Below are 13,445 nucleotides of genomic sequence, written 5' to 3'. Positions count from 1 at the left end.
ATACATGTGTGTGTGTGTATATGTGTGTATATATGTGTGTACGTGTGTGTGTCTATATGTGTGTGGGTGTACGTGTGTGTGTGTGGATGTATATGTGTGTGGTTGTGTGTGTGTATGTGTGTGTGTGTGTGTATATGTGTGTGGTTGTGTGTGTGTGCGTATATGTGTGTGGTTGTGTGTGTGTGTGTGTGTATATGTGTGTGGTTGTGTGTGTGTGTGTATATTTTTTGTGTGTGGTTGTACGTGTGTGTGTGTGTGTGTGTATATATGTGTGTGATTGTCCATGTGTGTGTGTGTGTATATGTGTGTGTGCGTACATGTGTGTGTATATATGTGTGTACGTGTGTGTGTGTGTCTATATGTGTGTGGGTGTACGTGTGTGTGTGTGTGTGTGTGTGTGTGTGTGTGTGTGTGTGTGTGTGTGTGTGTGTGTGTGTGTGGATATATATGTGTGGTTGTACGTGTGTGCTTGTACGTGTGTGTGTGTGTGTGTGTGTGTGTGTGTGTGTGTGTATATATATATATATATGTGTGTGGTTGTACGTGTGTGTGTGTGTGTGTGTATATGCGTGTGGTTGTACGTGTGTGCGTGTGTGTGTGTGTGTGTGTATATGTGTGTGGTTGTACGTATGTGTGTGTATGTATATATGTGTGTGGTTGTACGTGTGTGTCTGTGTATGTATATATGTGTGTGAATGCATGTATGTGTCGGTATATATGTGTGTGGGGTGACCCCACTAGTTTGAGAATATTGCTCCAGGTGTGCTCCTATGTGCATATTCTCTCCGTATTTGGAATGAGGCACTTTCTAACATTCTTTACAGATCGCAATTTTCCCAAGAAAGTCTCTGCAATCTTCAAACAATCTGATGTTGAATGCAGTAAAACTTCATCTGAACAAGTGATGAATGCAGTGATGGAATTCTCTTCGAACCTCTCATTGGTAGCTTGCTGTATTTCAGACTTTTAAATGAAACCTTTTGTTTTACGACTTAGTGAGATTTTCTTTTTGGTGTTGAAATTTGGTGTTGAAAATTCCAGATGTGGGATTCTTTCGATGTAATTGGGATCAAGCTGAATATCTTGATGAGCTTTTTCAACTGCCTTTTGTAATTTCTCACCAGTAATCCTTAAATCCTTCACTTCACCATGCAAATGTATATTCAGTGAAGATAAATCGAAACTGATGATTCTTGAATTATCCATTAATGGTGCAATTTCTTCCCATGCTCTGCTCCAAACCTCGGGATGACTGACAGCAAATGTTTTTTCACCAAATCTGCTCATAGTTTCTTCAAGTATTTTATGGACAGCACTCCTCCAGTGCTGGGAAAGGTTTAAAGAGGATATTGTTCCAATATTAAATGTTGGGATAACATCAATTGACGTGGGCGGGTAAAATAGCAATTGTGCAGAAATGCTCCCAAATTTTCTTTCAATGTATTCTGTGAAGACGGAGTTCTTCAACATCAACTTCAAGATGTTGTGGTCGATATGGCATGTCACTTTCTTTGGAAACTCCACATCTACAGTTCTACATCCACGAACTACAATATTTTCTTCTATGTTGTATCGATACATCTGTAGAGATGTCTGCTCAAGGCAATGTTTCTTCGCCAAAACTTGCTTTGCACCTGCAAGGTAAATACAAATCAGGGTTTTTTTTTTGTTTTTTTTGGGGTTTTTTTTTGTATACAAGATCGAGGCTCGTGAAAGAGCGAACATTAATCACACAGAAAGACAAACAGACACATAAAACAAATAACATCGGAAGCGGTAGACAAGATGGGGAGAGAGGGGGAAGGACACAAACACAACATTTGAGAGCAGGGACCGAGAGACATGGAGACATCGAGAGATCTGTGGGAGGGAGAGGGCTTTGGGGGGGAGGCATGTGAAGGGGGGGAGGCATGTGAAGGGGGGGAGGCATGTGAAGGGGGGGGGTGGGAGAGGTATAAACATATGGACACTGCCAGGATTTCCAGGAAATAAGTTGGAATTTCAAACAAGGTGGATCTGGGGTGAATTAGTGGGGGTAGAAAAGATCAAGGTTATGGATGGGGGAAGATAAGAGATGGTGGTGAACAGCTGTTTTAAAGACCTGGAGGGAGGAGAGGGATTGAAGGGAGTGTGGGAGTTTGTTCCACAGGCGGGAGAAAAGAGGAATGAAAGAGTGAAGGTGAGCAGAGAGCCGAGATTTCGGCAGTTTAACCATCAGAGGGTTGCTGGCAGATCTTGTGCGACCTGTAGGAATATTTGGGGGACAGAGCACAGAGAGAGCTGGGGGAGCAAGGCCGGAGAGGAGTCGGTAGAAGACAGAAAGACCACCTACCTGCCTGCGGTGAGTGAGTGAAAGGCCCTCAGAGATAGCTTCATCGCGGGAGATTCCAATGATTTTGAAAGCTTTGGATTCAACAGCGTGAAGCCGAGCCAGGTGTGAGGCAGGAGCACCAGCCCATAGGGGAGAACAGTATTCCATTGAGCTGCGGATGAAAGCCTTGTAAGTGGTGAGGAGCTCAGGTGTGCCGAGGAAGGACTTCGCACGACGGAGGATGCCCAGTCGGCGACTGGCTTTGGAGGCCAGCTTGGAAATGTGGTTTTCCCAAGAAAGATCATGGCAGATAGTGAGACCCAAAAGCTTGAGTGACAGAACTTCTTGGAGAGGATTGTTGAGAAAGTAGATGGGAGGGTTGTCCAGTCGATCTTTTCGGAGAGACATAGTAAGAGAGTGAGATTTGGCAGGATTGAAAGACATGTTCCACTTGTTTGACCAGTCTGTGATTTTGTCCACACTCACTTTGTCCACTTGCAATACACACAGGTGGGGGATATAACTAATGCAAACATGTAAAAGACTGCAAGGTCAAACCACCATAGACATATTTCCATACACTGTGAAGAAAAATTGAACTTGCTATAATGCCTTTTAAAATGAATTTTGTCATTTACACCACTCGCACACCCACTCACTATGGAAGTGGCAGGAATGGTCATTTTTCTTTGGGGTAAATAGCTCACAGACGATCTATGGTCGGGTCTCAATAACTTTGGGTGTGTGTCCATTGACCACATTCCTTGTGGAGAGATCGCCAGGTGGTTTAAGCATTCGAGCAAGCACTCCATTCAAAACCGTTAAGGAACGGCTGGCTTGGTAAGCACAAGCTAGCTGCTTGGTAAATGAGCACAACCCGAGCTTTCTCCCTTTCAGTTCCGTGTTGAACAGAAGGAGCAAGTTTCAAAAGTTCACTACGAAAAACGCCACGTTAGCGCCAGGAAGGGTCATGTTATTAACCCAACACTTATGGGGTACCCAGAGTACATGAGATCTTCACTCAGTGAACGATCTCACACATGTCAGGATTCCTCCAAATTTCTTTATTTAGTGCTATAAAGAGCATTAGCGACTGTTTAAAAAGCTAATCATACGTGTTTGTGGTTCATAATATTCATGACTGTTCAATAATGTTCATTACTTCTGGTAGAGGCCATTGCTCCCACGAAAACGCCGTAATAAGCTATTTATATACGTTGACTCACCAGAAAACGCCTTGAGGGAAGTCGGACATTAGTAGTATTCATATTGTTTTGCAATAACATTAACAATATGCGATTATCATTAATTTTGTTATTAAAAGCGTCTTTGGAAAAACGTCACGACAAAGCTAACTTAATATGGCTATACACCTCAACACGCAACCCATTGACGGCAATGGCGGGGAAAACCTGCTCGGGGAAGAAAACCCCCTTGGGGAGGGGGGCTGATGAATGCGCTACAACCTTAATTATGTAACCCTTGGTCAATTTCAAATTTGCTGTCAGGATGATTTGGATCTTTTATAGTGCATAATCACTGCAGATGACTGATGATGAAATAGGAAGGATGAGACTCAAATGAGGAAACAATGATGGATTTGTAGTGGTTACCTTATTCACTTGCCACGGTTAACTTATCCGCATGTGATGGTTACCATTGCGATGGGTTTGGTCTAACCCACGCACACAGGCGTTTGGTTGTGTCGTCGTGACGCACGCGCGGCTGTTGGAGCCACGCCCTCCGAAGAGGGTTCTTGGTTTTATATAAGCCGTTACGACTTCCGTTCGCTAGCAGTTGCTGGAGATTTCTGTGCAATAAACAACCTTTTGTACCCAACGAAATGGCCTCTTCTTATCGTCTTCGGCAACCGCTAAACTGGTGACCCCGACGTGATGGCCTCTTCTTATCGTCTTCGGCAACCGCGAAAGATTAAGATTCTAAATGGCTTTAAAATGTTATTTATTATAGATTCTAAATGTTATCCATTAAAAACAGGATGGATAGTCTAACAATGCCGTCCATAGCAGAGTCTGTTTCATACTTTCGTTCAAGAGGATAGGATGACCTGGGTGGGTATACCAGTTAGCAGTATGGGGATACAATAGTTAGCAGTATGGGGAGTTTGAGTTTTTTTGACTTCAGACATCAACAACCGGTTCGTGAATGACTTGGTTAAAAAAGGGTGAATGGCCAACGATGAACCGATAAAATCCACGTTCCTGTGCCACCTTCAGTTGAACGTCAGGCATTGACAGCACGTTCTCTATATTTTCATTCCAAACAGCATCATTCATCATTCCAATCACAAATTAGCACTATAGTATTAATATATCAAAATACAATGTTAAATCATGATTGCATTGAGATATTATAAACCCAGCGAACCTTCATAATCTGTTCACTTCCGGATTTTGGAGCAAGATCTGTGTCGATTGCATTTCAAAATCATAATTGTATTGAGGAATTTCTGAAACCTCCTACCAACTTTACAACACCAGCTGGGAACCCAAAACGTTCCACAGAAGGTTATTATATTTCCTTTTAGTAAAATATGCAACTGTAATGGTTACAAAATGCTTCCCCATCATGTGACCAGATCCTCAGCTCTGATTGGTGTACGCTTGTGGGGACATATGGACAGACAAACACTGTTCTAGAGGTATTGCCCAACGGGCTGAACAGTTGATGTTTTGTATCCCACTAATCGGCGAGATCTGCATCCGGACCTTAACCAAAATCTTATCGACTTGTTCTTGTCACCTAACCAACTCGTCCATTTTGTCCGAATCCGTCCATAACTTTTTGAAATATCATGCTCTATATCGTTTTTAGACCTCGCTCTCAATGGCGAGAATCACTTAAAAAATTACAGCATTCGGATCTTCAACAAAATCGAATCAATTCGTCATTGGCAGACACCCAACGTGTCCACCAATTTTCGTCTGAATCTGTCCATAATGTCTTGAGCTATCGTGTTATACAGTATTATATCATTTTTGTGTCTTTCAATGGCGAAGAATCACTTCCCGATCCGAATCCAGATCTCGTATCCAGATCCGAATCTTCTCCAACATCAAACCAATTCGTCCTTGTCACACAGCTAACCAAGCTGTCCACCAAAGTTTGTCTGAATCCATCCATAATCTTTTGAGATATCCTGCTCATAGGCAAACAGACAGACACACAAACAGACAGAGGTGAAAACATAACCTCTGTCCACCTTTGGTGTAAGAAGGTAAATATAACCTCGTCCACCTTTTATAACCTCTGTAAACCTTCGGTGGTGGAGGTAATTATCATAAAAATAAAAATTACAGCTCCATGTAGAAAGGGATTTTGAATAATTAAAACGAAGTGCATGATGAGTGTCGTAATAAACTGAAAAAACAAACAAAGCTGAAATGGAAAAGTTTCGTATGGAAGATTTTTGTGTGCAACTTGCAGTTCTTGAGAGCAAAAGGAATAAAGCCAAGAAGATGATTCGAAAAATTAAGAGCACGACACTTGTTTCCTTCATTGAGGAAGGAAAATGTTTCTTTCATTGAGTTTCGTGGAAGGTTTCAATTCACATTTGAACATCCCATAACAAAATATTAATAACATTTTGAGATTAAAATTTACCTTCAGAGCTGTCAAATTGCAGATATGCCATTTGATTGTCCTTTGTCATTAAGATGTTGTTAATATCTCCACCACAGATTTCTGCTTCTCTTTGGAAATATTGATGTAGAGCTGCCATGGTGATATTGCTTGGAAGTCCTTCTACAAACAACCACTTTGTCATTTGCATTGGAGTCGCCAATATATCTCGATTATGGAGCTTTCTACTTGAGCAGGCCTTTTGAAAACCTTTCCATGCTGAGAAAACAAGTGCAGGCATGGATCAACACAACACCAATTCTTATCAGTTTGCCAATCATCTTCATAGTAAATAATACCAAAATACATAATTTGGTGTCTTCATAATCCAAATCGTCAGACATTGTCAAAATCGTCAGTCTTTCAGTCTGTCTTTCTGAGGATTTTTGACCGCGATACAATCGGTCGATACTTATCCAATCTCAACCAAACTTGATAGGAGGACTAAGTGTCATACTCAGACATTGAACAAAGTTGCCATGGATACATCAAAGTGTCCATTTCATTAAGATTTAAGTTGACAATCTTAATCAAGGCTCGGTTTAACCGTATGAAAATTAATAATTTTTCAGATGAAAATTGATGATTTTAGACGTTTGACCGAGAGTTGATCTTTGACATTTTGGCCTCAAAAATAGTTACTTTCCCCATTCAGTGAGGCACTATGCAATTGCTGTTTAATTTCAAGTTAAAGGGATGAAAATTGACAATTTTTCAGACAAAAATGTATGATTTTAGAAGTTCAACCATAAGTTTACCTTTGACCTTTTGACCTCAAAAATAATTGGTTTCCCAATTCAGTGAATCAATATGCAAATGCTGTTTCAAATTTTTGAAGTCCATCGGATGAAAAATAACGATTTTAGAAATTTGATCTCAAGATGACCTTTGACCTAAAATCAGTAGGCTTCTCAGTTGTGACTACCTCTACAGCTTAGTAGCTATTCATGATTATAGGTTTACAATTGTGACTTGGAGGTGAGTGACAAACAAGCAAGCAGACAGATTGACAGAGAGACAAAAACAAGCAAACAATACTTGAAAAAATCCAATACACTTGAAAAATCTTCGAATTTTTAAATATATATTTTGTATACAGAGTCGAGGCTCGTGTAAGAGCTAACGCATTACACACGAAAACATGAACGGACCCATAACACATACAATAAACGAGAAAGAGCAATTGGAGATTGCAGACCCTCGCCAGGACATGTTTTCAGTGGTTTTTAAGGCTTTTGTGTTAAAACAAATATGGCGGCCTAACCACGTGACCAATGACATCATCATTATATTTTTTTCTCCACCAAAAGGCACGGCCCTCTTATGCGACGTCTCCCTCGGCCGGCCTCGCCCCATCGTGCCCGCTGGCTGGCAGCCCCCGGTGTTCGACGCCATCCACGGCCTGTCCCACCCTGGCGCGAGGGAATCCCAGAAACTCGTTGGGGCAAAGTTAGTCTGGCATGGCCTCCGGAAGGACGTCCGCGACTGGGCCAGGACGTGCCTCGCGTGCCAGCGCGCAAAGGTCCACCGCCACACCCAGGCACCGTTGGCCCCATTCACGGTGCCCGAGCGGCGGTTCGACCACGTGCACGTCGACTTGGTGGGACCTCTGCCCCCCTCGCGAGGGTTCACCCACCTCCTCACCATGGTCGACCACACCACACGGTGGCCGAAGGCCGTCCCATTGGCGGCGACATCTGCGGCGGAGCTGGTCTTTGGGCAACCACTGCGGGTACCGGGTGAATTTATCCCCGACTCCACGGCTCCTTGCTCCGCGGCACAACAGCGCTCCGCCCTTCAGGAGACCACCCGGAGATTCGCCCAGGTGCCAACGGCACACCACGGTTGCCCGCCTTCCCACGTCACCCCGGAGCTTCGCACGGCAAAGTACGTGTTGATCCGGCACGACGCCCACCGGGCACCGCTACGGCCCCCGTACGATGGGCCCTTCAGCATGTTAGAGACCGGGGACAAATTTTTCACGGTCGACATCGGCGGTGCCCCGGATCGCATTTCCATGGACCGCCTCAAGCCGGCCCACCTCGATCCGCACCACCCCCCGCCAGCGGCTCTGCCTCCGCGTTGAGGCCGCCCCCCGGCGGTCGGACCCCCGGCACCCCCACCAGCGGCTCTTCCTTCGCGTCGAGGCCGCCGCCCGGCGGTCGGACCCCCGGCACCCCCCAGCCCCGCCACCCCCCAGACCGGCACCCATCGCCAGGGAGTGTTTCGGCCGGGTCATCTGGCAAGTCAGTCAAGCAAGTCATCTTTGGCAAGCAAGTTGTGTGCGCAGCACCACACTTCAATGTGGTTTTTTTGAAATTGAAATTCTAAAAATACTGTTTTGATTTTGATGATTTGCGTGTGATATTTAACGGATGTTTTTATAAATCTCGCCCCCCAATTGAAGCCCCGCCCTTAGGGCGGGTACCGTTGCTCGTTATATATAATGGTGATACAACAATTTTTACCGCTTTGCTTTGAAGAACGGGAATGAAGGGGGAGGAGCATGTTAGTATGTCTGGTTGAAGGCTTTGGGTGGTGAGGGGGCTTGAAGCCAGATTTTAATCTTACAGCCGCCATGTTGGTGCTCACCGTCACTGCGATGCGAAGCGAAAGATGCCTCAGAGCTGTCACATTCACAATCGCTATATCGTATGTACTCCCGATGCGTGTATCCTTCATTGTAAAAACTACCAAGTCAACAGTTAAATGGATTTTGAGCCGATAGGTGTTACGGCCTTGGCAAGATCGATGGAGACAGCGATCTGTTGCCTTGTCCGATTCGATCCGATCCTATTCGATTCGGTTGTTGGAGTCTGATCCGGTGCAGCTGTGCAGCGATTGGTGCAGCCGTTTATGCGGCACCCGGGAAAATAACGTTATGCGGGAGTCTAAACCTGAAAATGCTGGAGGCAAAGCTGAAATTGGAAAAACAATATAGCCTATTTTACTCCTGGAGATCCCAGGATTACCCACCCAAAATATTGTTGCGATCGGTTCAGCCATTTATGCGGTACCTTCGAACGGACGGACAGATGGATGGACAGACAGACGGACGGACATTTGGTGAATTATAGTAAGATGTAGAAAGGAAGAACTGTAAGAGATTGAATTATTTTTTTGAAATGGAGTGATTTGATGAGGAAATTGAAGACAGCCTTTTAAAGAGGAAGAAGAAAAGCATGTTATAATATGCAACAGAATGCAACACTGCAGGGGAAAGTTTAAACATTTTTAAACAAAACCGTGAAAACTATCTGGGAAAATTCCCTGACGTCAGGGCGTAGGTGGATGAAGGATTCCAGAACAGGTTCAGAAGGAGGAACAGAAGAATACAAGATTGACAGCCAGGTGAGCAGAGAACGAAGGAATAGGGAGGTGTATAAGCAATTGTATTAGTACGGGAGGAGGAGCCAACTTTTTTAATTCTTTGTACATATATATATATTTTTTTTTTTTGAAGGTTAGGTGAAAGTGGATTTGAGGAAGAATGAGATAGGTTGAAGGAGTATGGTGAAAACTAGAATTGGAAAGGTATCGGCTGGAGAGGATTGAGATATGGAGGAAGGAGAGAAAACGGGCGAGGTGAGACAACAAATGGTCGCGGTCTGGGCAGAGGAGCCACGAGGAGAGAAGGAAATTATTATTAAGATTTTTTTTTTGAGTTTTTTTTTTTTTGTATTAAGACTTTAAACAAAGGTTAAGATGTTCGGGGGGAAGTATGGGGTGAAAAGAAAAAGGAAATACAGTGAAAGAATGAACGTAAATAAACAACAAAAACCACAGAGGAGACAGGGAAGCTTCGAGGGACCAGGCCCCAAACGCGGCGTTAACAAAACGACTATTACACACAGGTATGCACGATTTACAAACCGAGATCTAACTAGAAACACACAGGAGACACATACACAGAAAAATAAACAGTAGATATTTGGCAAAAACACAAACGGAAAATATTTAACTTCGATGACGTGGAGAGCTTGGAAGAACACGACCTCACCAGAGGAACCGGAAGTGGAAGTTTAAACATTTTCAAGTAATCAGGAAAAAGAACAGCAAAGCGTTTCAAAACAAACATCACATGCCAAGTCTGCTGCAAAGTTTATACAAAGCGTTGTGCTGTGCAATATTTCTCACCAATAGGTTGAAGAAAAGTAATGATAGCTGCTTTCCCATTTTTCGCATAATCCACATTAAAGTCGAGGTGACTGCATCCACTGCTCTGTTCTATGAACGATGTAACCAATTTTAATGGTGTGTTTTCATCCAGACCTTCCAGCTTCACATGATAAGCATCAATGTCAAAGCTGGACCCATTCCGAGCCTCAATGTGAAGCTCCTTTCCATCAATCTTGTACTTGCCAGTTGCTAGAATTGTATTAACTTCTGAAACAAAGCAAAATAAAATGAGAAATAAAAGAAGAATATACAACACGATTTGAACATTGAACAGTGTTCTAGCTTTTTATGTATCAAAGGTTTAATGACTCATCAGGAACTCCAATAGTGGTTTTGAACTCAGGACCTTATGATATTGAGTCAGCCACCTTAACTGTTCAGCCAACACCAGGCGAATACTCCTAACCTTCAGGATATTTTGCAGTAGCACATGCTTCCTTCAGCAAAAAGGTGGTAGTTAGAGGGTTTACTCAGTCTGTGAGGTTGGTGGTTCGATTTCGATCCTGGACGAGTCATACCAAAGACTTTAACTCGAAAAGAGAATTTGACACAGACACGTTGAAAGATATGCCTTCACCAATGTTAGATGTAAACGTCAAGCCACTGTAACATTTGATCCCAAATAAAGGTTACATTAAAAAACAAAGGTGTTGCATGTATTCTCTCGTGTTCTCACGTGTTTTAGCTTGTTCTCGCTTGTTCTCGCTTGTTCTCACTTGTTATCTCTTGTTCTCACGTGTTATCTCTTGTTCTCACTTGTCTTTTGTTCTCTCTTGTTCTCGTGTTCTCTCATGTTCTCTCTTGTGTCCCATGTTCTCCCTTGTTCTCTCGTGTTCTCTCTTGTTATCCCGTGTTCTCTCGTGGGCACTGTTATTACACCTCCCAAATCCCAGGAGTACCTCTGGCTACGACTTCCCCTCTTTTCCCAAATCATGCTTGTCTATGTGTTGTAACGTCCTTCCAACAGTGATGACTCCATCTTTATCTCTCTCTCAAATGACATGGACAAACTTTTAACCACTCATCCCAACTATCTCTTCCTCCTATGTGGTGATTTCAATTGTCAACATGCCACTTGGCTTGGTGTTGGCACCTCTCTCACCTGCCATGACTCTTCAGCAAAGGACTATCGTGCCTCCATGGGACTGACCTACATTTGAAATATTGTGCTATATTATCGTTTTTGGCCCAATCAATGGTGAAGAATCACGTGAAAATATAAATCTCGCAACCGGATCCTCACCAACATGGAACCAATTGGTCCTTGTCACGCACACAACCTACCCACCAAGTTTCATCTGAATCCATCCATAACTGTCCAATTGTGGACAACTGTTCCTTCAAAATAATGCTCGATAACAACTGCTTGCTTAGCAAGTGATCACATCTGAAGTTTTCATTACATGTTAAAATTGTCTTATTTGCATATTGGGGGTAAAGACAAAAAGGTGCAGAGGTAGCGCACATACTTTTGAGTTGTCTATCCTTCGTTGGTATTCCACCTGATCAGTTGGTGAACAATAAATATCCCATGATGTCTGTGAACGAGTTATTGCTAAAATGGGAATTCCTGCACTAACCTCCAGAGGGCATCAGTGGCAGAACCGCGGACACGAGAGAATGGTGTGCGCACATATGCGCAAACTCGTAGCTAACTGACTCACGATTCAACATGCATGCAACAAACAAATTAGTCACACGTGTTTCGCTGATGTTTTATCATTTACAATGAATGTGCAAAAGTTTTCAAAAGTGCTATCAGGAGATATTATGCACATTATATACTTATGAGGTACAACGCTAAACTTATACAAAAAATATTTTAACTTTTCAAAAAAATTAACACGAAAAATACAACGGACGTGCCTGTACCGAGCAACTTTGGTGTGAATAATGTGTAATCAGGAAAACTACCAAATACCCCCTCTCTCCTCCTCTTGTCTCCTGCACTCTTTATTATATGTTCTATGTGCGGTTCGGGTGCTGGTGTTGGCTTAGCAGTTAAGGTGCTGGCTTGGGATCCTCGGATCCTGGGTTCGAATCCCGGTCTACGGCTGAATTAATGCCACGGGGGTTGACTCAGCCTGTCATCCTTCCAATGTCGGCAAATTGAGTACCAGTTCACTGGTAATTCCCTGTGTGTCGCAAGAGGCGACTAACAGGGTTGGTGGCAGGAAGGGCATCCGGCTGTAAAACATTGCTTCAAAATGCGGACCATGGTGCCTGAAAAAGGCCAACCCCCTGCTCTGCGGGGAAAAATGGCCTCTGAAGGTGGTACTACTATGTGTTAGCTCTTACATGAGACTCGACTTAGTATACAAAAAAAGAATAATGTTTCAGATATAAATCATTAAGAAATGGTGCTTTCTTTTGAGCAGTATTTTATAGGGCACACAAATTAAAATTTACAACATTTTTGAAAACATTTGCCAAAAACCTATTTGTGGTGGAGCACCTACCTTCAGCAGTCTGGCAAGTCAGTAGCATGGTGTTCCGTTTGAGGGTAAACAACTCAACACGATGATGCAAAATACCCTCAAAGAGGAGTTTCTGCTTTTCCCCATCAATGCCATCACAATGAATCAGAATATCGTTTTCACCTGTGAATGAAGACAATATAAATTTACCATAAACTCATTGATTTGACACATGATCTTGCTCATAAGCAGAGTGAAATATCGTGTGCATTAAACTAGATTTTGCATCGAAGAAAGAGAAAAAAATTGTAAAAAAGCAACATTTCTGGGTGTCCCGCAACTGGCAAGAGATAAGCGGATGAATATGCATCTAAGTAAAACTCATCAAAATTACCAACCAGCAAACCCAGAACCAAACTCTTGTCTGGCACTAATATAACGTGAGGTGCAGTATCACATCATTTGCACGGAGCAGCAAATACAGAACTATAAATAATCTCAAAATGCCATCCTAAAGTTTCCGCTTTGCACTTAAACTAAACTTGATGAAAACGACAGTGAAAAAAATTTGTACATTTTATTCATTTGTGTTCTCCCTCTTCTCATAATAAAGCTTTGTTAAAGATTTGATGGAAAAACCTCAATTGGTTAAAAAAAAGGTTATGGCCTGCACAGTCTCACTGATGCTCAATGGTAAATAAATAAAGAAACACAAACGATGAAAAAAAAACATGGGGCGTTTCACACTTGACACACTCTGGCGGGGCTAATTAGGCTATTTATAGTCACGATCATCTTGCCCTTTGACATTTTGACCCATTTTTTTCATCATTTTTATTATTTTCTCCATATTCTCATAATAAAGGTTTTAAAAAAATTATGACAAAAGCTCAAAT

The 13,445-nt window shown here is 42.8% G+C and overlaps 1 protein-coding gene across 1 annotated transcript; it reads right to left on the bottom strand.

Annotated features, from left to right (window-relative positions):
- Positions 1-556: 556 nt before the first annotated feature.
- On the bottom strand, positions 557-12,726 carry LOC144888910 (protein mono-ADP-ribosyltransferase PARP14-like). Its single transcript, XM_078768605.1, has 4 exons — positions 12,592-12,726; positions 10,091-10,339; positions 5,936-6,172; positions 557-1,634 (listed from the first exon to the last, which is right to left on the bottom strand). Exons 1-4 carry the CDS (start codon positions 12,617-12,619, stop codon positions 967-969), a joined length of 1,182 nt encoding a protein of 393 aa, XP_078624731.1. The 5' UTR covers positions 12,620-12,726; the 3' UTR covers positions 557-966.
- Between the last annotated feature and the right edge of the window lie 719 nt (positions 12,727-13,445).

This window comes from Myxine glutinosa (assembly GCF_964187855.1).
Source record: "Myxine glutinosa chromosome 7 unlocalized genomic scaffold, kmMyxGlut1.1 SUPER_7_unloc_1, whole genome shotgun sequence".
NCBI lineage: Eukaryota > Metazoa > Chordata > Myxini > Myxiniformes > Myxinidae > Myxine > Myxine glutinosa.
The sequence above is the reverse complement of the archived record's forward strand: the minus strand, read 5'-3'. Positions and strand labels throughout refer to the sequence as shown.

Excerpts from the sequence above, each read along its gene's own strand:
- LOC144888910 (XM_078768605.1), bottom strand. The coding sequence starts at position 12,619 with ATGCTACTGACTTGCCAGACTGCTGAAG. Across the intron at positions 10,340-12,591 it reads GACTTGCCAGACTGCTGAAG|AAGTTAATACAATTCTAGCA; the intron begins GTAGGTGCTCCA and ends GCTTTGTTTCAG. Across the intron at positions 6,173-10,090 it reads TACTTTTCTTCAACCTATTG|CATGGAAAGGTTTTCAAAAG; the intron begins GTGAGAAATATT and ends TTGTTTTCTCAG.